Below are 25,617 nucleotides of genomic sequence, written 5' to 3'. Positions count from 1 at the left end.
GGGAATCATTCTTTTTTTATTATTCACATATGGAATATCTGATTTTTTTTTAATCCAAATTAAAAACCAAAATTATTTCACGTTGCATCATTATATTTAAAAAAAATATATATATATGTATCTTTTTTTTACTGAAGTCATATTAATTCTATTAATCCAGACACCTCCGAAACAATGTGGGTTATTAACATTCAGGTCCTATTAAAGATAAATACGAAAGGGGCTTTTTGTCTAAAAAGAATAAAGTGATTTGGGGCAAAAGTCTTACAGACTTATCGCTATAGCAAAAGCTGGAGCATCGCATTGGTTGCTATGGTAATAAAAAAACCCCATTATAATTGCTAAATCTTGCCCTGATCCCTGCCAGATGAGTTGTACCTGTGTGTCATATCATGGACCCCCCCATCATTACAGGGGTCCATGTGTTTCCGTATACATATTTATTAAACATAATTTACATTCTTCTGATGTGATGTTTACATTGTATTTCCCATTGCTTCTCTACATTATAAAATGTATGCGGAAAAACATATTGTTGGAGAAATAAAAAAGTTAACGAATTCCAAAGTTTCATCTTTGCCCTCTTATTGACGTAACGTCGGTCGAAGCCTCTGTCCTTAACCGCCTTTCGGGTTTTATTTGATGTAAAGAGATCTCACAAGTTAAATGGCGATTAAGGTTCTTATTGAAGGTTACAGAGCACTTGAACGCAAGTATTGTAATCGGGAAGACCAAACACATACAAACCTAGATCGTTGTGTGGTCTTAAAACTAAATCTGGAACTAGAGGATTGGAAGCTCAGATGCAATGTAAGAAGGTTTAAGTTCACTGAGAGGGCAGTAGAAGAGTGGAACAGCCTCCCGGCAGATGTGGTAGAGGTTAATACAGTGGGGGGGATTTAATTTAAACATGCATGGGATAGACATAAGGCTCAGGACCAAGGACTGACTTTATGTTTGTCACCCCATTCCCTAAAGATTGTAAGCTTGCGAGCAGAGCCTCTCCACCTAATGTATCGGTTTGTCTCTGTCTGTCAGTGCTCGTCTTGTCAGACCCCTTGAATATACGGTATGTATTGTATTAAGCGCTGCGTAAATTGCCGGCGCTAAATAAATAAAAGATCATAATAATAATTAAAAAAGAATATTGCTTTTTCCGTTTGAGAAGTTGATCCCGTTCCCTATGCTGACGTAAACCGAGGGGTTGTGTACAAAAAGTCATTGTGGTGCAAAGTTTGAAAAGTTGTCTTATCTCCATGGCAACTGATGGAATGTTCCTGCAGATTGGATCAGTTTCTATACACGATCCTCTAGGCATCTCTAGACGATCAGCTCACAGCTTTAACTTAGTTCTTGGTCCTTCTATAAAGAAACGCTGCTCCCAAACGATCTTGGTAATTGTTACGCTTCGTAAATCCATTTTAAATGGGTCCTGAAACAGAGTCGCTGGTCTTTGAAGTGCTCAGTAAGAAGCTGAAAGTCATGTCTAGCCAGACCATGCGCGGAATGCACTGAATGCCGGAAATTAAGACTTTGGACCAACAAACGCCCTGTGAGCCATAAGACCGAGCTTGCAATCTTACTATCAGCCAATAGATGATGACCATTTCGTTATAGTCATAGGGAATATATATAATATCTGTTGCAAAAAGTTTCGTAAGTAGTAAAAGTTTCATTTATTTGTGTTTCACGCATCTACTCGCCTACCCATGATGCTCTGCTATTTGGGAAGCTAGTTCTTGTGGCCTGCCGCCTGGCACACCGGGAAGATGCTCGAGCGGCAGACCCGGCGCTGAGCCCTTGGCCAGCGGCTGGAAATGCCCGGCCACACACACTACATGAGCATAACAAGGTAGAGCGTATCCAGCAATAAGGTCAAGAGGTGGCCGCTGGATTTAAAGTGCCAGGACTACCGTGACATCGCCAGTCCAGCCCTGCCTGGAAGCCACTTGCAGATTGCAACATGGCACCGATTGCATAACGCTGACGGGGCATGCAGTGTAATGATGTCAATATTTATGCTGCAAATGGCATCCAACGGCCTTACACAAGCCATGTATTGGCACAAAAACAGCTAAATGCTTGTGTATTTGTGACAATACTCTGGCTTCACATACGGCGTGTCTGACGGCAGCTCACGCTAACACCCTACGTAGTGTCAGCGCTCTGGCTGCGAAGGCGACACACAACTGTAGCGAATGCTGGATTTAGTGCATGCAAATCACACGGGGGGAACGAGAACCAACGGACAAACCGGGAACTAACGGACAAACCGGGAACTAACGGACATTCGTGCAAAACTTCACGGAATTCCTGCTCTTCTGCGTCGAGAGACAAAAACCCACTCAGCACCCATTCCTCACAATCCAAATATCACACATGCCGGTTCCCTGTTACTTTAGCCATAATTCACTGGACGTTCTGTCTAACAAAGCTAGTGAATACCAACTCCCTCCATGTTTTAGTTTAGTTTAGATAATTTATTAAATTTTTTGATGAATATTTGCTGGTATCACTTAAAAGCGAACTTGTGTGGTGTGGCCGTTTTCTCCTGATACAATGTCTCCAGCCGTGCAATATGTCAAAATTATGTGGGGCCCGGAAAACATGGCCGACGCGGTCACCCTACTTCCACGGTATCTTTGGTTTCTATTGTTTAGTTTTTTTTGTTATTTGAACATTTATTAATATAGTTGCAGTTCCCAGGTACAGGTGCTGAGCCGATGTACAAAGTAATATGGATACCCCAAAATAGGACTGTGTACCAAAAGACATCTTTATTCAAGTTGCCCCAGAAAACGGCGCTCGCTTTGCTATTTGATTATGTTTTAGCATATGTAGCTACTGCCCCCGTGTGGCGCCAGGTGGAATTGCCATAGTTGTAGATACATCCTCATAGAAAGCCCTATGTCCGGCTCCACATGGGCAGAGTGGGACACTTTTGATTTAGTGGGTGTGGTCAGGGCGTGGCTTTATCCAGGCATTTAATGTGACTTTGTGATTTATTGATTCAAATAATAATATTGCATGGTATTTATTTCTGTTTCATTTATTTACTTGCTGCTGTTTCTATGCACGGTATTGTAACTTTGACGGCTGTAGAACTCTGAGATGATTGGCATTGGAATTGTAGCATACTGAGTACATAACTCTTCAAAACAGCGCGTCCTGCGATCTACGGACCGCTTCCAGGTCTGTAGGTAAATAAATTTACGTCAGCATCACCCAGTAACTCATTGGCTGTCAGTATAGGGATGTACCCCCATGCGCTGCTCCGTACTGGCACAACGACTCCATCTCCCACACCAAAGATGGCGATGGAGGAATCCGGTTGTAGTTACGTCAGCAAAGCGCCGCCCCGTTGTCATGGTTTCCTATGGGCCGCTATTCTCCGTTGCTATAGTGATGCGTCCTGTGTGTTGGAGCCTCGTGGATTCGTTCGTGGACTGCGAATTTTTACCCGTGTGCCGAGTTTGAGAGGTATGATTTCTCATCAACATAGTCAGTAGTGAATGGCGAGAGGAAAAACCAGGATAAATGGCACAATATTCATCCAGATTCCACACAGTGTATATATATATATATATATATATATATATATATATATATATAACACTCACATATACACACAGTATATATATAACACTCACATATACACACAGCATATATATATATATAAAACACACATATATATACACAGTATATATTTATATAACACACACATATACACACAGTATATATAACACACACACGTATACACACAGTGTATATATATACATAGATATTTAGGATTACTTCAGTCTGCTGCTTAGAATTGTCATACCCACTGCTCAGAGTGATGGGGGTGGTAGTGCTGTAGATGAATAATAAACCATTTGGAGAGAAAAGAGAAGTTGTTATTTTTCTGAGCACCGCGTTAAATTCTATCAACTGGACCAATAAAGAGAACAGAGTCATTTTACTGAAACCGTTTCTCTATGAACATTGAATTCCCGTTATATATATATTTTGAATTCTCTTGCATGCTTTATATGGACTTTAATAAACCTAAAAAATAATTGGCGGGGGTGGATTATATGAGCGTTATGATGTATAATGAAACTATGCATACATATGAAACATAATTAACTTCTCACTGAAGGGAGATGCAGTCCGTTCCGATCCGTATTCCTACAGACTCCACGTATGAAGGTCTCGGCCCCCAGTGCATGTAAGTATATCTAATAAACAACCTATGTATGTGGCTTAAACCACGGCCCATACTCACACTCAGACCCATCTGGCACGCCGCCAAACGCACCCGCTACTCACTCACATGCTGTAAAGTGTGGCGACTGGCTGGATATACCTCGCCGCGCATTTATAGTCCGTAGCTGACTCCTTCCTATCCTACACTGCCGCGATCATATACAGTACTGTGCAAATGTTTTAGGCAGGTATGAAAAAACACCATGAAATAAGTAAAATGCATTCAAAAATAGACAAGTCAATGGTTTATTTTTTATCAGTGAACAGAAGAAAAATCTAAATCCAATCAATATTTGGTGCGACCGCCCTTTGCTTTCAAAACAGTTTGTGTAGGTAGACTTGCACATGGTTTCTAAAGGAACTCGGCAGGTAGGTTTTATCCAAACATCTTGGAGAACCACAGTTCTGTGGATTTAGACACCTCAGTCACTTCTCTCTCTCTCCATGTAACCCCCGACACACTCAATGATGCTGAGATCAGGGCTCTGTGGGGGCCGCACCATCACTTCCAGGACTCCTTGTTCTTCTTTACGCTGAAGATAGTTCTTAATGACTTGGGCTGTATGTTTGGTGCTTGTTCTACCAGTAGGAATGCAGGTGACAGAATTAAGTGTATCTTTAAATAATGATAAGTCAAGGTTTCCACAAGGGCCGGTATTAGAGCCATTTGGCGAATGAATACATAGATGCGCTAAGACAGGGCTCGACAAATCCCAGGCGCCAGGTCGCCATGGCGACAGAGAATTTTGTCCTGGCGCCTAGGTTTTGTCAGCCTCTTACATCCAGAAAAAATTGTGGATGTAAGAGGCTGAGTCACCACACGGGGGCGCTGCTGCTACTGGCTACAGCCACTCAGAGCCCGCCCCCAAGCCTGAGATCACTCCCACGGAGTGATCCTGTAGGCTGAAAACGCGGTTGCTGGAAAAGCAGCAATCGTGTTTTCAGCTGCCACAGGCAGCCTCAGGGAAGGGGTTTGTGTGTTGATTGGGTCCCCACACAAGTCTGGGGACCTCACCCAACACCCCCCAGCTGCCTGATCGCTCCATGGGAGCGACAGCGCAGCGTTAACCCCTTCAATGCCGCGATCGCAGCATTTAGGGGTTAATTCCCGTTTTGGGGGCTTTGCTGCTGGTGGTCTGCCTGGAAGCTCAGACAGACCAGCAACAGCAAAAACGAGCCCCCACAAGCCCTTTGATGACTCCTGTAGGTATGGAAGCCTACAGCAGTCATCAAAGAGACTCCCTCTGCAATGGCTGGTCCATAGACCAGCAATTGAGTCCCAGCTGCCAGAGGCAGCTTCAGGGACAGGGGAGAGGGTTCTTCGGTCTCTACATGAGTGTGGAGACCAGCCCCAACACCCCCCGCTGCCTGATCGCTCCCTGAGAGCGACAGTGCAGCGTTAACCCCTTCAATGCCGCGATCGCGGCGTTTTAGGGGTTAACTCCCATTTTGTAAGGGGCTCTTCTGCCGGTGGTCTGCCTGGAAGCCCAGGCAGACCAGCAACAGCAAAAAAACGAGCCCCCACAAGCCCTTTGATGATTCCTGTAGGCATAGAAGCCTACAGCAGTCATCAGAGACTCCCCCCTGCAGTGGCTGGTCTATAGACCAGCAATTGCTTCCCAGCTGCCAGAGGCAGCTTCAGGGACAGGGTGAGAGGGTTCTTTGGTCTGCCATGAGTGTGGAGAGCAGCCCCAACACCCCCCTGCTGCCTGATCACTCCATGAGAGCGACAGTGCAGCGTTAACCCCTTCAATGCCACAATTGTGTATGACACATTTGTGGCATTGCAGGGGTTAACATTTGTCCCCACAAGCTTTTGGGGACTAAATATCTGTCAATGCTGTGCTCCAATGGAACATCAGCATCGAAAGAGTTAAAAAAATGAAAAAAATGTATTTAAAAAAAAAAAACAAACAGCACTGACCTGAAAGTCCAGGGTGCTTCCAGGTCAAACGCTGTGAGTTTAGTAAGTGGGCTGATGATGATCGGATCCCTCCTGACCAACTGTTAGTTTAAAAAAAATCCTGGCTCCTAACTTTTTTACCTGGCGCCTAGATTCACAACAAATTTGTCAAGCCCTGCGCTAAGAGTAAATATTTCAAGGATCAGCTATGATTTACAAAACTCCCAGCCATGATCATCAGGCGTCCCCAAACCTTAAAGTGCCAGGACCACCTCATTATCCCCAGTCCAGAATTATGTACTTTTCTGTAACAAAAACATGTATTAAATGAAGAATATTCTACAACAAAACCCCGATATTATAACCTCAGATGTCAGCATCAGTTTTAAGAGATCTCTTTTAGATTGTGGTCAGTCTGCATGTACCGGGCACGTCTCACCAACACATGGGCCGGGCATATAATATAGTGAGCGGCTGGATTCGGAATTCATTGAATTTACATTAATCCTCTCAATTTTCTGTCCTGTTTAGCCATTATACAACACTACAGCATATGATGGCGCTATATATATGTAAATATATATATATATATATATATATATACATATATAGCGTATATACAGTATATCAATAAATAATAATTCACCGGAGGTAGAGAATTAAAACGCTTTATGTGCGACATAGTTCTTAAGCAGTACGGTTTAATTTTCCTTCTCTTGCAACATATTTCCCAGTTTCATTTTACTGAGGTGGTGGTAGATAAGTGGAACAGCCTTCAATCAGAAGAGGTAATACATTGATGGAGCTTTAACATGATTGGGGTAGGCATAAAGCCATCCTGAACATGAGACCAAGGACTGATTAAGATTTGAGTCTCTACATCAGGAAAAACAGGGAGACAAGACAGGCCAAATGGGTCTAACGTGCCGTCAAATGTTTCCACGTGTTATGGACAGATCGTAAAACATATCTTCATGCTACGGTATGTGGCCTTCTCGTTATATTACTGTGTTTAGAATGACTATTGTATGTTCTTACACAGCACTCCTAAGACGCCGTCTACTCCACATGGACCAGATGAGCTTGAGAGCGACACGTCAAACCGCAGCCAGAGGTCTTACAGACATAGCAGGGGACGAGTCCGTTACCTGGACGCTTCTTCATCGCCGGCAGAAAAATTATCTAACGCACAGCTAATGGCCGAGCATTTCATCCAAGAAAATCAAGTGAGTGTCTTTCCTTCTCCATACAACCCAACACTAATATGTTTCGCCAATAGAGAATTCCAGCTGACAAAGCCAACTATAAAGAATTGGTCCACATGTACCCGGCATGTACATGAAGGCTGCTTTCTGCGGTGTCTTGGAACTGGAGCCGTGCGCCCTGGCGTAGATACATTATAACACTGGCGTGATTTCCAAGACACGTGTAATAACTGGGCCCTGCAGTGTGAGGGATGTATAGACTCATTGAAAGCAAGTATCTGGTTATACATCCCTCACACTGCCGGGTACCATGCGAAAATGATACCTGCCTCGGGAAAACATGGCGGATGGGGTGAGCCTCTATCAGACTGAAGGGTTTGTTTTCCTGTTTGAAGAATCAGAGAGCTAAAGTAGCTTTATTTTAAATTGATTTATGAAGCCATAGGTAGTTTCAGTAACTTTTTCTCACTCTTTTCATACAGTTCATCAAAGCTAACAAAGAGTTCATCCGATGTGTCGCCTTAAACAAAATTCTTTACGGGGATGGACATTGGAGACTTGCCCAAGCGTTTGCAAATCTTGCCCACAGTTACCTTATTTTCAGGGGTAAGATGATCCGAATAAACTGCATAAAATGTATATGTTATCGCCAGTGTGTGTGATGGTGGAAATGGCATCTCGCCCATAGTTTGCTTTATATATTTTCTTTATATAAGTTATATATTAACTTATTTTGTTTTAATCATGCTATTGAGGGATATCGTCACCGAGGCTCATAACAAGGGAGACAATATTATTATTATTATTTTTTTATTATTATTCAGTTTTATTTGCACCCTCCATGGCTCCTGGTTTTCGGCAACTCCTTCTAACAACCTTCCAAATAAAATATATATATATATGAAAAGTTTGCTATAAATTTTTTGTGACATATTTATCTCTGACATGGAATCCAGCACCAACACAAATTTAAATGGGGTGATTGTGTTCCGATGCAATGTATTCAGAAAAGGGGTGCTGGAACCCCATTTAATTACAATGTTTTATGGGACAATAATGTGGACGATAAATGTTTATAGAGAAGGACGGAGGTGACTTTTATAACTGACGGCTGAAAATATTCATATCCACCTGTAGAATGACATCTTTGACACATAAGTGTCTCTTCAGCCTGCATTTAGGGGATAATGGATCTCATTAGTATACGGGCATACGCATGGGAAGCTTTCTCATGTTACGTGCCCCCAGCCGGATAAGAACTGCACATGCCAGCTTGTAATCGAGTTATACTGTCTGTCCTGTATATAAGAGCTGCATATATTGCGCAGTATGAGTATGGAAAGGCTGAATGCATGATATCCCCCGCCAGGTGTCCTCATATAATAGAGATCCTTGGCCGAACACTTATCAGTTGCAATCGATTTTCTGTCTCCGTAGAGCTGCCGGCACAGGCCCGACAGCATGCTGAGTCCGCGAAAACTATTCTCCTGAGAGGGGTGGATATGACAAAGTCCGTGGAAGAAAAGAGAGAAATACTAGAGACTCTGGTGACGATCTACTATACTCTTGGGATGGCTCACCTGCTGGAGAATAAATATCCTTTCAAACAAGCCCATAGAGAGGTGGATCTGGGGGGTTTGCCGCTGCGCTCAGCAGACATGGCCCAGTATCTACGCTTTACGTACATGGATCCAATGCAGCTGGAGGGACGGCTGGCTTCTCCACAGATAGTCCTCCGCGCTGAAAGCCTAGTATTCCTCATCAGACAAGAAGCCGTAATGTGTACAGTAACTGCATAACGGATATGAGTTCACTAAGCAGCACGGTATACGTTATATGATCTAGTGTGCTTTACATACGGCGGTATAAGGAGATTTTACATGGCAGTTCCATAACGATATGATCTTGAATGACACATAGGGCCACATTACGTTTACTTTTAAAAACAAAGTCTACAATGAGTTAACGTGAGATCCGGTCCCAAACGGTGGCGTGATGTGAGTGTGAGTCTGTATAAGGAGAGCTGCCTGTGTGCTTCTCGGTTGATTTCTATTTCTAGAATCCCAAGCCCAGTTTATTATATTTGAACTGGGTTTGATCTCGATTGGACCCCCACAAAGCTGTAGACATACCCGTTGGCACTTGTCAGTAGGGGGCAAAACAGGGCAGTTTTCCCCTTCAGTCGCAGCCACAGATGCCATCCGAGGGGTAGTTATGGCGAATCCTTCCCACTCCAGCTATCGTTCTCATGTTGAGCAGGTACGTGCCGGTAAGCTAGTTACTACTACCACGGTCAAAGAATTATTCTGATAAAAGGGGAACTAACATTGGCCCCCCACCAGGAAACCCCTCTCCTGAGCCAACCAAGGTAGGCAATGGGGAGGAGGTGAGGAGCATCCCTGGGAACTTCTGGGCTCCAGCTACCCAGAGCGTTTCCTTGCGGGACGCGGCCAGGACTGCACACTGATGGCAGCTGGAGGTCCCGCTGACGTCGGGGGGGGGTTCTCATTGATGTCAGTAGGAGTTTCCGCTGATGTCGGGGGCGTTCCTGCCGACGGCAGCGGGAAACACCCCCATTTAAATGGAAAATGGGGGGGAGCGGGGTGTGTCAAGACCCCGCTCCCGTGACCCGGAGGATTCGGGTCTTGACCCGGAGAAGCGGTGCTCACCCGGCAATCTCTGGGGCAAACTCGCAGAGGTACCAGGTATGGTGAGGAGGTAGAGGGGAAAGGTGGGGAGGATATCCCCCCCCACACACTGACCAATCCTTTAAAAAAAGATTGCTGAGCATTATAAGAGTAGGAGTTCCACAACATCTAGATAGCAGCCTGTTGGCTTCTGCTGCTATAGATAGGTACAGATTTAACCCTTTGTTAGGGTGCTGAACATTACGAAAGTCATCGTGGATTCAGATTTATAAAAAGCTACGAGCCAAGGATATATTTTCTTAATTGTCCTACTGGAAAGGAGTCTTCCCTCAGCTTGCAGAAAGTGGAGAAGATTCTGGAGGAATTGGATGAACTACAAGAGAAATCATCGGTCACCTTAAAAATATCAGAAAAGGATGTCGCCGTCGCCCTGGGAAAGTACGTCAGAAAGTATCTTTTTCATCTCTTTGAATGATGTTTTACAAAGTGATTTCACATTTCTTAAGGTCGACAAACTTTCTGTTATTTATTCTCTTGCTTGTCAGGGCTCTGGGTTACCGTGTCTCCTTTGGGGCGTTATCTATGTTTTTGGCATTCTTTCAAACATTGCAATTAAGATTCTGATATTCTTGGTTTTGCTGGCGATACGCGGCGTTATTAACGTACTTTTTGACATTTCTTCAAATGTCACCAAATGTTCCCTATCAGTTAATATAATCATACGAGACTCAGTGTTTCCTCGGATCCTCTGCCAGTGCAGAACTTTTGTTTTATTATATCAAAACTTTTCAAACATCTTAAAAAGGGACGTTGCTATGAAATGCTTATTTAATCCTATATTTGGTGGGCAGACTCAATGAGTAGCCAGCAAGCCAAACTTAAATAACATATAGGGGTGGATTTACTAAGCTGAGTTACAGGGAATTGAAAGAAAGCCGTCTCCCCTGTATAAGCCTAAGGAGCCATTCACTGTTCCCGGGTGTCAGAGAATCGTTTTTAGGACACTAAGCATTATTTTAGTGATTTATTTTTTCATTCATTTCAAGGGCTTGTTTGCTTCAAAAGAAACTAAGTTCAGCAACAACTTATTTCGAGCAGGCCGTGAGTTTCGTCGTTTCTGCCAAGGGGGACAGCGATCCCGAGCTGATCGATCTTTACAAGGTTTTGGCGAGGGCCGAGCAAATGAGGAAAAAGCATGACCTTGCCATCCGGCACCTACTCCAGGTAGGAGTAAGGGCAGATCATTCTTCTGTCTCATGGTTACCCTTTCCAGTCCTTCTTTACACCTGATTCTGCCTGGGGACATCGCTGGGAACATTAAGTCAAGGAAGGCGAGGAACTTACTTCTCAGATAGGAGTTTAGGGTCATATAGTAAGATTGTGTTGCAGTTATTATGACCAGGAGTCTCCAGGTGAAGCCCTACTTCCCGAGGTCTCTGGGTCAGTTTCTTCTTTCTCCAGGCATGAGAACAGGGTTTGGCTGTGCCCGCTCCCCACTAATGTTCCACCTACACCCCGACTACTTTCCCATGCGTCCAACCCAATTCCCTCGCACTGTAGGCCATCTGTGGGTCGCCACAGCCCATGTGTACCGATATTGCCCCAGATTTTAGCCCTCTACCTCAATACATAAAACTCTGGAGTCAATTAATTTGAATGATGACATAGATCATTGCATGTTCACTGTGTATTATAAGGGGTTGACTCGGCCCTGCATAATGCATAGTTTAATCAGTGAGATGAATTTCAAGAAAATCTCATCAGCAACTCGCAGCTTAGTGCATAGAAACATAGAAGCCGATGGAGAGAAGACCCATGCGGCCCATCTAGTCTGCCTGTTTCTTTCTGATGTAAAGACTCAAACTTTACTTGGTTTTGTCTTAGATTGAGGCTATTCCATGTATCTACCACTCTCTCGGTAGCTTAAACCCCTTAAGAAAGGGGAAAAAAGCTCACAAAGGGTTTATTCACTAAAAAGGGAGTGGAACATAGCGGTTTCGGCTCAGCGGAGGGCATTGAATAAAATTTATATCAGTGAGATTTTCTAAACAGCTTCACTGATTGAACTACGCAGGGCTGGCTCTTTATAATGTGAAGTGTTATCAGAGAGAGTCGTGATGTTCATCTGTCACGTATACATCGTTTGTATCGAGTTTGTTAATTGCTTATTATTATTACACCGCTTAATAATAATGCAGAAGAATTTTATATACCGTATTGGCTCGGATATAGGCCGCTCCCGTATATAGGCCGCACCCTAAAAGTTTGGTGCTTTTTTAAAGAAAAAATTTTTTTCTTCAAAAAAGCACCAAAAAACATGCTGCCACTCTGTCCCCCCCGAGATATGCTGCCACTCTGTCCTCACCCTCCGAGATACGCTGCCACTCTGTCCTCTCCCCCCCCGAGATATGCTGCCACTCTGTCCTCTCCCCCCCCGAGATAGGCTGCCACTCTGTCCTCACCCCCCTCGAGATAAGCTGCCACTCTGTCCTCCCCCCCCTCGAGATACGCTGCCACTCTGTCCTCCCCCCCCCGACTTACCAGAGTAGACTCCTGAGTGTCTTACGGGGCCGGAGGGGGACATCTATGCACATCGTGTATACAACCCCCGGTGCCGGCACTCAGCGGAAGTGCCGGTACCGGAAGTTGTATACGCGTATTGCGTAGATGTCTTCCGCTGGCCCTGCAAGACCCGGGAGTCTGCCCTGGTAAGTCGGGGGGGTTAGAATGCATCGTGCGCACGTTCACCGGCAACGGCGCATCGCCGCTGCCGGTGAACGTCCGTGCGATGCGCTTAGACAACCTCCCGTGCCGGTACTCCCCCCGTGGAAAGTGCCGGCAGGGGAGGCTGTCTGAGCGTATCAGACAGTAGGATACAGGTCCTCTGCACCGCTGCGGGGGATCTGTATCCTAACCCCGCTGCCTGCCCGGCGCCCGGGACTGCATGTCCTGGGCGTCAGGCGCTAGACCCCGAATATAGGCCGCACCCCCACTTTAAAGACTTAAAGTGGGGCAAAAAAGTGCGGCCTATATTCGGGCCAATACGGTATAATGTTTCAGCTTTATAAATATAGAACCCACTAATACAGTTTGCAAGCATAGTGTGAACTCTAAAATAACAATAATCCAACTGCATGACCACAGGTGGGCTAATGATGGAATGATTTGTGCTACAAAGCCGTTGTGTAACCGTCGAGCTCTAATGTTTTCCAACAGGCTCATTCCATTTCTCAAGCAGCGTACAAGAAATTCAGCACCGAGTCCGCGGAGACGGAGCTGCTGTTGGCTAAAGCATATGCGGCTTCCACAAACTCCTCGTATGATGGCAAGTAACAGCATGGTGGCTTTATGTTTATGTTACACTATTAGAGGTCACTCCATATTACGTAATGCAGAAATGGTTTCATCTTCGGCATGGACGACCCTGGTGTTATCATAGCCCTTTCCTTTGATCTTTCACGTCGGTTGGCTACAAATTCCCAGAGAGTGGCCAAGGTTATACAATCTTTGGTATCAGGTGATAATATTATTATTACCTCTTATACTCTTTTCGCTCTCTCATTCAAACTCACATATCTTTTGGGTTTAATTCGAAAAAAATTGTGTTGAGAAATAAAATGTAATAAAAATAAGCAAAGGGGGTGTCTAAATTTAGAGGCTGTTAATCTGTAGTTTAATCTATTCTCTGTTTCCTAATTCCAGAAGCCGCTGAGAAGTGTTTTAGAGAGAGTCTGAATGCGTTTCAAGCCGTTCTGGGGCCAAATGATCCGCAGACGTTAAATACTTGCGTGGAGTTCAGCAAGTGGCTTATCCAGATTGGAAACAGAGAGGTAAGTAACTTCAAGGAGAACCGTCGCTCTAACGGGAACCTGGCCGCCCCTGGGCCGCACTACTGCCTTCCTCGTAGCGAGAGTCGACTATAAGACGGAAAAATGCTCCGGTTCTCCTCTGGGAAAGAACTTTACCGCCAGTCACAGATTTAAACAAGGGGCAGGCTATACACCGGGTGGTCTATATGGCCCGCTACATGCTCCGATGGCCATTTCACTTACCTGCTTGTATGGAACTCTTGACGTTCTGGATGGTTGAACCCCAAGCTGGGCTATAAAGATGCGCAGCCGCGTCCACATTTGTTTGGAGACGTCGTATGGTGAATGCATGTTTAGTATCCTGAATAATTTGGACAGTACAACATGACATGGTGACTTTAGATACTGAGTTAGAGATGGGTATATCTACCGGGTAATGTATTCATTTGTGGAGAAAACACTTTTGTTCAGATAAACAGGATCTATAGTTTAATAAAATACACGCAGCAATCAAACACAGCACATTACAGCCAGTCGCCGTTTGCATTTAGCACAGGAAGCACCTTGTTTTCTTCATCCAAATTACGAGCGTTCTCCCTTTCTGCAAGCTGCATATATATATATGTATGTGTATACAGCAAACAATGTAACCATACTTTATCCGTATCGTTTCCAGGAGGCGTATGAGCTTCTTCGTGGAGCTGTGAGCTCTGACACTGACTTAAGCGAGCCCCTGGTGGAAGTACTTAGTATTATGGGGGGCATTTGCTTAGCAGACGGGAAAATACACAAAGCTTATAAACTCCTGAAGAAGGTAATGCATTTAATGCGGATCTGACATTATATAGATCTATATATATTATATATATATATATATATACATACACATACAGCTATGTTACTAACACTTGTTTGTCCTCTTTGTACATTTATTCAGTGTTTAGAAATTCAGAGCACAGTTTACGGACCTCAGCATACAAAAAGCAGAGCAACACAAAACATACTCGACATGTTGAAGAAGTAAGTTGTTTGCAGTAAATCGGAATGACTGCACATTGTATGCCTACTAACATATACAAATAATATAAAAACTGACATCTGTACGTTACTCAGTGTAGAGAAAACCCACCCATGGCTGATCACACGTCATGATAACGAGCCTCGCTTCCCGATCACAGCCTTATGTGCAGAGGATGATGAGGTTGAGAAAAGGGGGGATAATTATTTGATGTTAAAAGGAAAAAAAAAATTGCTTAAAAATTTAGCAAAATCACAGAAATTGCTGTTACTGAAAAGGAAAGGTGAACAATGTTAGAGTCATACACAAAGAAATGACCAGGACTTAATGTCTCACTGGCCAAATAGTATTTATTATTTTGGAGCAAATGTGTGAAAATGCAGTTAAATTGGTTTCAATTATTTGGCGTTTGCATCTTGCAGATCTGGAGCTACCAGGGATTGAGAATAAAATCAAATCCGAGTGGACCGCTTAAATCAAGGACACGTAAAAGAATCAATGTTGGAACCAGGCAATTAATATAGAAACTATAGTGTGTGATATTGTGTATATACCAAGGAAAAGCATTTGTGCTGCATGTGACGTTTCGATCCATTCAGATTGTGGAGTTGTGTCTATAATTTCTGAAGCTTGTTGCTCAAGAGGTGAAACATTTTACACCTTAATATTCACTTTGCATTAGGAAGGGTTAAACCTTACAGCTGCTACATTAAACTTAGAGAAACGGTCTATAGATTGTGCTTCTTTGTCATGTGTAATGATCTTGGAGATATTCAGTGTAAAAGTTCACCCGGCGGAAGCTGTGACAGGACAGGGATTATGCGATTCATTTCCAGTCCTGAAGTTCTATGCCAAGAAAAAGGTCGCCTGAACCAATAAAACAACTCCATAGAGGAAAGGTAACTATATGGAGAGGAACAATAAATATAATACACCTCGTAGCACCTGCGACTGAGGGCCGGATACCAGAAACATCAGTGTTCCTCTTCTAAGTAAACAAACGCTCCTAAGCAGCCTCTATTTAAAATACTAATCCTGTTTAACTCTCAGAGGTGGTCCAGCCTTTTGGTTGCCATCATCTCCCCTTGAAGACTTTGATGATTCCTCTCTTCAGAGGACAAGATCCGGCCTTCTGACCAAGAAGGAAAGGAAAAGGCGTCTAGGAAATTATTATCCATCTCTGTTTGCCAAACGTAGACGCCAAGCACCGGACCGGAAGCAGAGTTTATCTTAAAGCTGGACTTTCATTAATCCATAAATACTGAATAACTTCTGTACACGCGCATGACTTGATCTGAATAAAGTATCTGCCACCTAGTTTTAGACGCATTGTTACCCAGTTAGAATAACCCTGTTCTTCCCCTGCTAGCCATTTCCAGAGACATCGACATGTTTGAATAAACAGTAAATAGAAAATTCACATCTTACATGAAAATCCCAGAAGAGACACATTTTAGACATTTGGTTTATTATATAAAAGACGCTTTCCGTATAATGAAATATCTAAAGCAAGGCTGAGCGGAGAGCCCTCCAGCAGTTGTTAAACCATCAATTTACAGGTTTGAGGGAAGGTTCAGGGTCGGGTGGTCTTGCACTAAATAAATCATCCCCCTCTCAGAGTTCATGCGCGTTTCTTGGCCAATCTCTGACGTTTGAATTTCTTGTCTTTCCTCTTAACGCTCGGTTTTGGCAGCGGTTGCTGCTCCTCTAGTATCTGAGGCTTCTCCTCGGCCGGGGTGCGAAAGACTTCCTCTGTGGGGTCCGTCGGTAAAACCGCTCGGTCTTCTTCCTTTCTGGACTTCTGCAAAGCCTTCATTTGCTGCTTCTCTCGGACCTTGGCAGCCGTAGCCAGACGGATAATGCGTCGATGCTTCAACCAAACAAAACTTATTAATAAAGAGACCGGGCGACGTAAACAGAGCAGCAAAGTCATACTCATAGTAACTCCGGGGCATCCAGTCACAACATTGCAATCTACCGCCATTTCTTTTCTCTATACACATAGAATATATAATATATATATAATATACAGTCTATACGTTACCATGTTAGGAGACTGATAATGAGGGTTCTCGTATAGCGTTGGCCCACCAAAGCTTCCCTGGAATATCTTTATGAGATTTAGGACAAACCGAGGTCCAATTTCCACGAGGGAGGCGTCTTCTTCTACAATCTTAAGAAAAAGAGGAAAAAAAAAAACAAAAAACATTTGTCACGCGACACGTTGCATAAAGAAAGCAGTTTAAGTAGCTTGTTTTTACTTAGACCAATACATTTATATAAAAAATAAAAAAAGGGATTTTATATTTACACTGTAATGTTATATAATGTTATATATTAAAAAAACCAATGTATAATTTCACTAGGGTTGCCTGTTGTACATCTAGAAGCCAGGATCAGTTATAGGTATAAGAAAACCACAATGGATGGAGAAAACCCCCCCTAAAAAACAAATATTTATTTTAAACAGTCTGGCAGCGCGAGCATCCTTGGTTCTAAAAGAGATTCGCAAGCCGACGAAACGTTACCGACCTGATAATTTCTAAACCAAATCCTGTTGTCTGCTATGGAGAAGCTGAACACGTGATCAACGAAAGGCTGGCTCTTCGGGTGATATCTTGGGGTTCCAAAAATCTGAATCAAAAGGATAATCAGCAGACGTGTAAGAATTAAATTTAAACAAAACACACAAAAAAATAAAGAAAAACTACTTAGAAATACCTGTATAAAGAGTTCTTTCAGCAAACTATAGTGCGCGTTCTGATCAAACACCTGGAACGAAGCACATGGGAAGACCTAAAATCAGCTTATATTCCATTACACAAGGAAAACACCGCAAGTTTCATTAATTGACCGGCCCTCAGGTAACGTCTCAAGAGCCAAAACAGCGAAGGTTCTTGTTGAATACTAACCGGGTCGAACGACAGAACGGGACGGGACCCCTTCAGACAGTTTCCAGTCATCTTCAGCTCTGCCAGCGTGTGAACTGCAGAAACAGGTAGATCTCAGAGCGCGATTCCGGGGTAACCGACCCCGGGGTAACGTTTCATATAACGAAATAAAAACTTACTGTTCTGGACAAGAAACTTTGCAGACGGTCCTTGGGGAGAATTAGATAACCTAAAATAAAGAGCCTCATTAGAGCACAGATGGTGTTTACACACAGCATTGTCATCATTATTACTATCAGCAGTGCTAGGGCAAATAGTGAGAAGTGCAATCACCATAGCAACCAATGGAATGTTCCTGTTTGCACAATTTTCATATATTCATAATTTGTCTTTAGCCACAACCACGGTCTTGTTACTTTTCACAGTCAATTCAGCCCACGATATGCCGATACTGGCCACTTATGGAACTAATCTAGTGAACAGCGCTCTAAACTTCATAAACGGTGCAAATCAGGGCAGTAAAGGGGGATAGATCGGGAGATTTACTTGCCCCAGGAGCAGTATTTGTGCTGCGTATGAACTTGAACATCTGTCACCGTACAGTGCGGATAAGATCGAGAATAAGGTCTAATCGATTAAACATTATCTCTCAACTGCCATCCAGTCCCGTGTTCTATAACACCGGCAGGTGCCGTCACACATCTAGACATTCATACTCACCACATATACAGATCCTGCTTCTTTTTGGCCTCGAAATAGATGCATTTGTTGCAGTTTTTCATTTCACAGACCTGGATAGCAAGAGAGGGTTCATTAGAACAAAAGGGTCTTATTACCCGACACCGACCCCATAATTACTGGGGGTGACCAAATAAATGTTATTTCTCACACTTTCCCGACTACCAACACGCCAAGTCCTTCTGCTCCATGGACTCGGAGGCAGCAAACAGAGCTTACGTCACACTTTGCATTCTCTGCCAACACCTGGGTTCATCTACAGTCAGTAAGCAACACTGGCACCCCAACCTACTAAGAGGGGCGATGCTCCCCAGCTACGTATAACGCAGGGCACAAGGAGACTGCGTGTGGGGAAAATCTAACTGCTTGAAACAGGATCATACACGACGCACCTGAACCATCTCACCCTAAACCATGTAATGCAATGCCCGGGGGTCTCGACAGTTTTCACCAGGATCAGAGAGGGAAGCGACAGTTAACTTTCTCGAAAAGAGAAATGGATATGCCCCCCCCCCGAGATGCCTAAAAACCCACCACATTCTGTTGTTACACAGCTATCTTAAGACATCGGCCCTCCGCATTACAAAAGATAGACACAAGTATCCACTTACCTCATTTATAACAAACAGCTTGTCTTTACGATCCATTTTGGTATCTGTAAACGGGAAATAAACTTAAGTCTTAAAAAAAAAAAAAAACAACAACACCACAAAAACAAAAATTTAGTTAGCTAAAACGAGCTGAAAACACAGCCATTAATCCAGTCTTAATTAAGTCTACGTGACCCGATTATTATTATTATTTTTTTTTTTAAAAGGCGACCCCAGCCATCAGATGCCCGTTAATGTGTGATCCCTTTACATCTTCCCTTTGCAAATTCATGAAGGTATTCTGCGGACCCTCTGATATCCATCGTCCCCTCTCCCTGCCCCTGGCCACATGCCGCGCACGAGATGTAGTTTCCGACAGTCTGCTTCAGCGCTCACTCGCAAACATTGCAGGCATGCGCGGCACAGAGTACTTTTATGTCCCGACACCGGAGACGTTAAATACATGTTAAACTCTTCTAAAAGACAGATTTAGCTGGGAGAGGAGCAGCCGGGTAACTGCAGCGTCTGAAACGTTACTTCATTTAAAATGTTACATCTAGAATGCTGATCTCATTTATAGTTTAATATAGATATATAAAATAAATATATATTTTTTAAAAACATCTGTCACAAAAATGACAAGTTTAATTGCACTTAAACATCATCTATTTCAGCTCCCAGCCGTTCCTACAATCCGTGCGGCAGGGCAGCAGCACCGTCAGCGTCTCCCTTGAGAAGATCTCTCAGGGTGTTGAGGATTGTCCATCCGGGAAGCCGGAGATCTCACTGAACCAAAACGAGCTGATGGATACATTTATTTAAAAGAGGTACATTTATTCACGGTTACCCCATGAAGTCCTACCTGCTTTAGCATGCGGCATTAACGTCCTCAAGTCTTGCATCAAATGTCTGGTGCGAAAATTGATGCCGCGGGAAGAAAAGATAAGCACCCTTTCCTTGTTTTTCCATTTCCCCTAAAAAACAAAAGGCGGATATACGATGGATCGTCGTTTATCAGAACGGCTTTAATTAGGTTCAGTTGTGAGCAGCATGGATGTAAAATATTGGCAAAGCCCAGCATAACATAAGGATTTATATAGCGCTAGCCTATACCGCAGCGCTGTTCGACATCCAAGCACAGCAAAACCGGCAGCAGGTTCCTCAAACAGGAATGGTGGTAGCTTTAAGAAAACAGCATTTTAATAAATAAAAAAAGTGACACCAAGACCGCTGTATGTTTCTTATTACAGTTATTGCCCCCTAACAAGGCCCCGGGACTTCTCTCATAACGTGTAATGATAATCTACATTCTGTTCCCACAAGCATTCAATGGAAAGACCATAGTAAGTATAGTCAAAAACGGAGGTAGATAAACGGAACAGCCTCCCATCAGAGGTGGTAGAGGCTAATGTAGCGAGGGATTTTAAACATGCATGGGAGAGACATATGGCTCTTGGACCACGGACACTCCCGCTATCCTACTCGTCACGTTATCAAAAGTTGGCATTAAATGGGAATATACTCGGCGCCCTGCATCTATACGCATTTAACTTAGTCGCAAAGCATGCTGCTCTCTCTCGCTTTCCTGCCATCGCTGCGGCTCCCTTCAGACTAGCTGCCGCACTCGCCCCTCGTACGGCCCTTTCCCCGCCGCTTACCTCAGACACGGGCGGCGGGATAGCAAACTCCTCGGGCGCTCGCTCCTGGCTGCTCTCTTTTGACTGAAGTTTCGGTTTTTTATTATTTATGCCGGTCTCAGGAGCCGAGCCACGTTTCCTACGGTAGGCCGCCATGTTGGTTTCCTAGCGGAAGTGACTAAAGAGACTTCCTATACTAGCCACCTCTATGATAGCTGCGCAGTGTTACTTGGTGCAGGCGCCCTCTAGCGGACCACTTGGCGAACACCTAAAGGAAGTTCATAATACTCGGTGCTGCTTAATTACTTTCCCCCATGGGAGGGACAGGCGTTTGATTTTTTTCTGATGGCTTTGGAGAGAGTTAAACTTTAAAGAAACAGTCATGTCAGAGTTTATTGTTAAGAAGAGCAGGTGCTGCCTTCTGGGAAGCAGCTCTGGTAAGGGCAGGGTAGGTATCCATGTTTAAAGTGAAAGGAACTGAAATGCAGTTATAAAATAGGATGCAAAGAGTTGTAGGAGGAGGATATCGTTTAACCCTCTATGTGCCAGAGACGAGAAACCCATCACGATGCAGCAGTGTCGGGAACAACATTGAGGAACCTTTGGATTTTTTACCCTTTTAACATTAAATTTACAGATACATATCATCAGTCTGACATTGGGGTCTATTTACCAAAGACCCCCAGGGCTGTAGCCCATCACTGTGCATCAAGGGAAAACACCAGTGAACTTGTCCCTCCAGCAAGAGGGGTAGAGCTGGATCCGTATAATGTATAGCTAAATCAGCGAGCAAAGATTTACAAAATCTCCTGTATTAGCTATGCATTATGCAGGGCCAACTCAGACATTCTTGTCGGAAAAAGCCACTGGGACTGGTCTTTCATAAAGCACAATGACATCACACTCTCTGATCCTATTATATGACATGGTGGAGCCAGGGACACAAAAGTACGTATTTTTTGTTTCTTTTTATTTTACCCATATATACAAAAAAAAAAAAATTTATAACAGAGTTCAAAAAGGTCAGGCACTTTTTCAACCTTATTAAAGTCATTTAGGAACAGTTTCCCTGAATATCAGGAATATAAGATGCTTATAAAAGGGTTAATCCCTTTTCCGGCGTGAGGAATAGAATCACATTGAAAAATACTCTTCAATAATCAGAAATGGATCAGAGGCGCCTTAGTTGAAATCTGCAATTTGGCTGTTGGAACCCGTCTCTACTGGCATCAGGTGAGCCTGGCGTGCCCACGAGACCCTCTGAGCTGCAACTGGGTCCATTCCACAGGAGGGAGAGAAGTGCCCCCCAATCACAGAGGGGACACGAAGAACTGAAAATGAGATGTCTGACTAGAGCCTAGGATTCCGCTCCATCCATGTCTTCATCTGGGCAGCAGTAATATTCTACAAAGCAAATCTGTCCGTCTTCATTCCTGATCATGTACTGAAGGGATAGAAAGCCTCTGTTGTCTGTTCGGATGGATACTTTACAGGATAAAGCGAGAGCCTTTGTAGATGGCTTTATCAGCGAGATTTTATACCTAAAAAGGGGGAAAAAGACCGTTTTCTCAGCAAGAACTGAAGTTACTCGAGTGAAGTAATATACTTGGGATGGGACAAGGATGGCAGCCTAGTACTGAAATTACACACACAGCTTGCGAGCAGGTCCTTCTCTATCTAATGTATCTGTCTTAATCTGCCAATTCTAGTTGTCAGACCCCTTGAATATTTGTATTGTAAGAAGCACTGAGTAAATTATTGGCGCTATATAAATAAAAGATTTATATAATTCATGATCTTTTGCCATAAACTGATGAGGGTAGATTCAGGGATGTCAGGATTGGTTCCACCATATCCCCAGATCTTCAATTTCTCCAGGCTCCTTCTACACTCACACAATGCTCTGGTACATGAAGCACATCACTGTTACCATAATGCTTAGACAGACAATGGATGCAATGAGCCAAAAGTGCTACATGATAAAACACAAAGCTTTATACATTAACGCATCATATACAATAATATGCAAACACGGTCTCTTTAAATTAAATGTTAGATGAACTTGTTTTTAACCTGAAGACAGTGACGGGTTTACACTCTTTGCTTTCTGTATTACCTGTTTGTCTGAGTCTGACTGCACTGGAAAGCCTCTATCAGATCTGAATCTTTGGGATAGTCGAGATGAGCGCTGCCTGCGCTCCCAAACGTAGACAATCTATACGACGAAAACAACAAGAGTTTAATTTACAACATGAAACTTTCCTGAAAGAAAATGAGCCGCCGAAACTACTTAACAGAGATCAATATTCATCTGGTAGAACTTGAACATATCAAGCAAACCAAACAATAGTAGGATGTGTTTACGCATGCTTTTTGTAGCATCACAATATCACCTCACATGTTAAGGAACATCTACAATGGTGAATAATTCCTTTGGATATTGGAACCGCATAGCAATATCTCCAAGAGAATACAATTATCTCACCTTCCAGCAAATTCCATCTGAGGACTTTACGCAAAGCCGTAATTTCAATGAGTTTCTAAGTGACGGATGGGTTGTTTTTTTCTAAGTGATATCACTTAAGCGAATTTTAATTACGGCCACCTATAGAAAAAGGTATAAGCTGCCTCTTTACATCTTTAAGAATCAATATTACTAATGAAATTGCAATAGTAGTATTTTTAACACTGTCTCTGTATGCTGGTTAAGAGCAGTAAAGCACAATAATAACAATAGTAAAACACACCTAAAGTACGGCTTGTCTGGTGACATAGTGATTTGTAGAAAGTCGCTGGTCATGTCCAGTTCGGAAAACGCTTCTCTCAGCCCTTCTGACTGCAGAATGATTTTATTGACGACATTAGTGCTGGAGAAGTCGAAATCCAGCGTCTCCTCGGGCTCCTGGGTCTGGATTTTACATACTGTCACCACTCCTCCTTCTTCTAGAAATAGGGTGAGCGGGTAGCCGTACCCCTTGTAGCACATCTTCAAGGCAGTTGAAATAGCTGCAAAAATGTTATTAAAAAACAAAAAGAGCAAAAATGTTAATCCAAATCCCCCACGTTTCCCAGAGTCTTGAGGCAGCTGAGGGTCAGATTTGTCAAACTGTTTACAGAAATAATTGTAGAGTACAAATTGTTCAGAAAACGTAACTTGCGCTTTTATATAAAAATATCTGCGCATTCACACTGTGTCCAAGTCATACAAGCCCAGACTTCTCCCTGTTTGTGATTTTTAGTCGCTCTATGTCTGTTTCCCATTACTCTAAGCTTCCTCCATTCTTGTACCGATAACTATGAGGTTTATTCACTAAAGTATGCATTACCAAGAGCCAACACTGGTGAAGATCTCCAGCAAGATGGCCTCAGTTGACCCCACATAATGAACAGTTAACATTGTGAGATTTATATGAGTTATGCATTATGCCTGGCCACCTCAGCCCTTCTTCCGGAGAGGCTCACTGGAGGTAATCCTTCATAACGCATAGTGAAGTCAATCAGTGGAGATGTCCGTCAAACCCGTAAACTCCTGCTTTAGAGAATAAACCTCTTGTTCTTGGCTTCTTCCAATCTGTAGGTTATACGCATAACCCACAATGTTTAACATGGTGGAAGTTATAGTTCAAGAACGACAAGAGTCACAACAACAATTCCCGTGATGGTCGATCCAATTAAAAGGCACAAACATTAAAATGACAAGCACAAACATTAAAATGACAAACACAAACCTTAACCTGCATACCTGGACCAGAGCTGGCACCAAAAATGGTCAAACAGTCCAAGAGGACAGTGAGATTTATCCGAAACACTACAGACTCCTCACTTACGTTGAATTCTTGAAAGATCCCAGCCTGTTGTACAAAAATAAACCACATGGTAATAAAGAACAATTTACTGTTTATCAGAGGCTATAGCCCCTTGTTTACGCTGGAATTTTGTGCACGTGAGCTATGTGTTTTTTAACGTCCTTACAGGGTGATGATGGAGGTTTTATTTACTACAGAGGGAGTTCACAGATGAGCTGCAGTTTCTCACTGACATTACGAGGGGCCAACCCCGGTGAGCTGCTGCTCCAATAATGGATGATGCTCTAATAAAACATTTAAATCAGCTGGATTTTTTGAAAAGTTGTTTCACTGACTCAACCATGCATTAAACAGGGACAGCAATGCCACAAAGCAACCCTCTGCATAATGAACAGCAAGTCACATCTATATATATATATATATCTATATATATATCTATATATATATATATAAATCTGCATGAACCAACTGAAAATACCTGAATAAAAGCATTTGCTTGAAGACACTTTGAATTTTCAACGGTGACCTTGAGTCCATTGCTGGTAGCAAAGCAGGCAGCATGGTCCTTGAAGTGAATGGCTTTCAGGATATTGGAGAGGTTGCGGACGTTGTCCAAGCTGCAGGTTAATACATACTGTTCATCGTCTGCATCCGGCTGACTCAGGAACGACATATTATGGACCTGCGCAGAAACAAAATAGAAAATCACTCTCGTAAACCGGTGCTTAGCTGTTGGGGATAAATGATCTTTTGCCCTCAGACACCTATGCTTTTTACCTGGGGTTATTTAAATACACACCGGCATTGACATTGGTGGATCCTACGGCTATTCTCTGGCTAAGGATCACAGACGTCGTGCTTCATGGCAGCTAGATTGGTATTGTTTTCAGAAAGGGAGTAAAAAGATGCGACGATCCTCCCTAGTCCTGGGAATGCCTTTGTACTTATATTGACTTATACAATGAAGGTTTGTTAAAGGGACAACGCGTTTTATTACTAGATAAAAAATATGTTTCATGTGTTATTCACCAAACGCCATGCCAAGGTTTTAAACGTACCATTGCCCGAATATTTGTGAATATCTGTACACCTGTACCGAAGCAGGCGTGTATGTAATGTAACAC

The 25,617-nt window shown here is 43.2% G+C and overlaps 3 protein-coding genes across 3 annotated transcripts; 1 reads left to right on the top strand and 2 right to left on the bottom strand.

Moving 5' to 3' along the window:
* The first annotated feature begins 4,143 nt into the window (after nt 1–4,143).
* On the top strand, nt 4,144–15,560 carry TTC23L (tetratricopeptide repeat domain 23 like). Its single transcript, XM_053448135.1, is given in 11 exon segments — nt 4,144–4,210; nt 7,194–7,377; nt 7,839–7,962; nt 8,794–8,950; nt 10,317–10,442; nt 11,051–11,228; nt 13,221–13,344; nt 13,707–13,834; nt 14,490–14,627; nt 14,751–14,833; nt 15,254–15,560. Coding segments are annotated over 11 exon segments (1,329 nt in total). The 5' UTR covers nt 4,144–4,145; the 3' UTR covers nt 15,276–15,560.
* Nucleotides 15,561–16,282: 722 nt separating this feature from the next.
* BRIX1 (biogenesis of ribosomes BRX1) lies at nt 16,283–20,865 on the bottom strand. The gene is made up of 10 exons (XM_053448133.1): nt 20,709–20,865; nt 19,913–20,024; nt 19,072–19,115; nt 18,443–18,513; nt 17,902–17,951; nt 17,744–17,817; nt 17,553–17,603; nt 17,364–17,465; nt 16,876–17,004; nt 16,283–16,701 (listed from the first exon to the last, which is right to left on the bottom strand). The coding sequence occupies exons 1-10, from the start codon at nt 20,841–20,843 to the stop codon at nt 16,453–16,455; spliced, it is 1,017 nt and encodes a 338-aa protein (XP_053304108.1). The 5' UTR covers nt 20,844–20,865; the 3' UTR covers nt 16,283–16,452.
* Nucleotides 20,866–21,687: 822 nt separating this feature from the next.
* RAD1 (RAD1 checkpoint DNA exonuclease) lies at nt 21,688–25,197 on the bottom strand. The gene is made up of 5 exons (XM_053448134.1): nt 24,972–25,197; nt 24,430–24,538; nt 23,435–23,693; nt 22,804–22,902; nt 21,688–22,228 (listed from the first exon to the last, which is right to left on the bottom strand). Exons 1-5 carry the CDS (start codon nt 25,164–25,166, stop codon nt 22,045–22,047), a joined length of 846 nt encoding a protein of 281 aa, XP_053304109.1. The 5' UTR covers nt 25,167–25,197; the 3' UTR covers nt 21,688–22,044.
* Between the last annotated feature and the right edge of the window lie 420 nt (nt 25,198–25,617).

This window comes from Spea bombifrons, chromosome 1 (genome assembly GCF_027358695.1).
Source record: "Spea bombifrons isolate aSpeBom1 chromosome 1, aSpeBom1.2.pri, whole genome shotgun sequence".
Classification (NCBI taxonomy): Eukaryota; Metazoa; Chordata; class Amphibia; order Anura; family Pelobatidae; genus Spea; species Spea bombifrons.
This window is presented reverse-complemented; position numbering and strand designations above follow the sequence as displayed.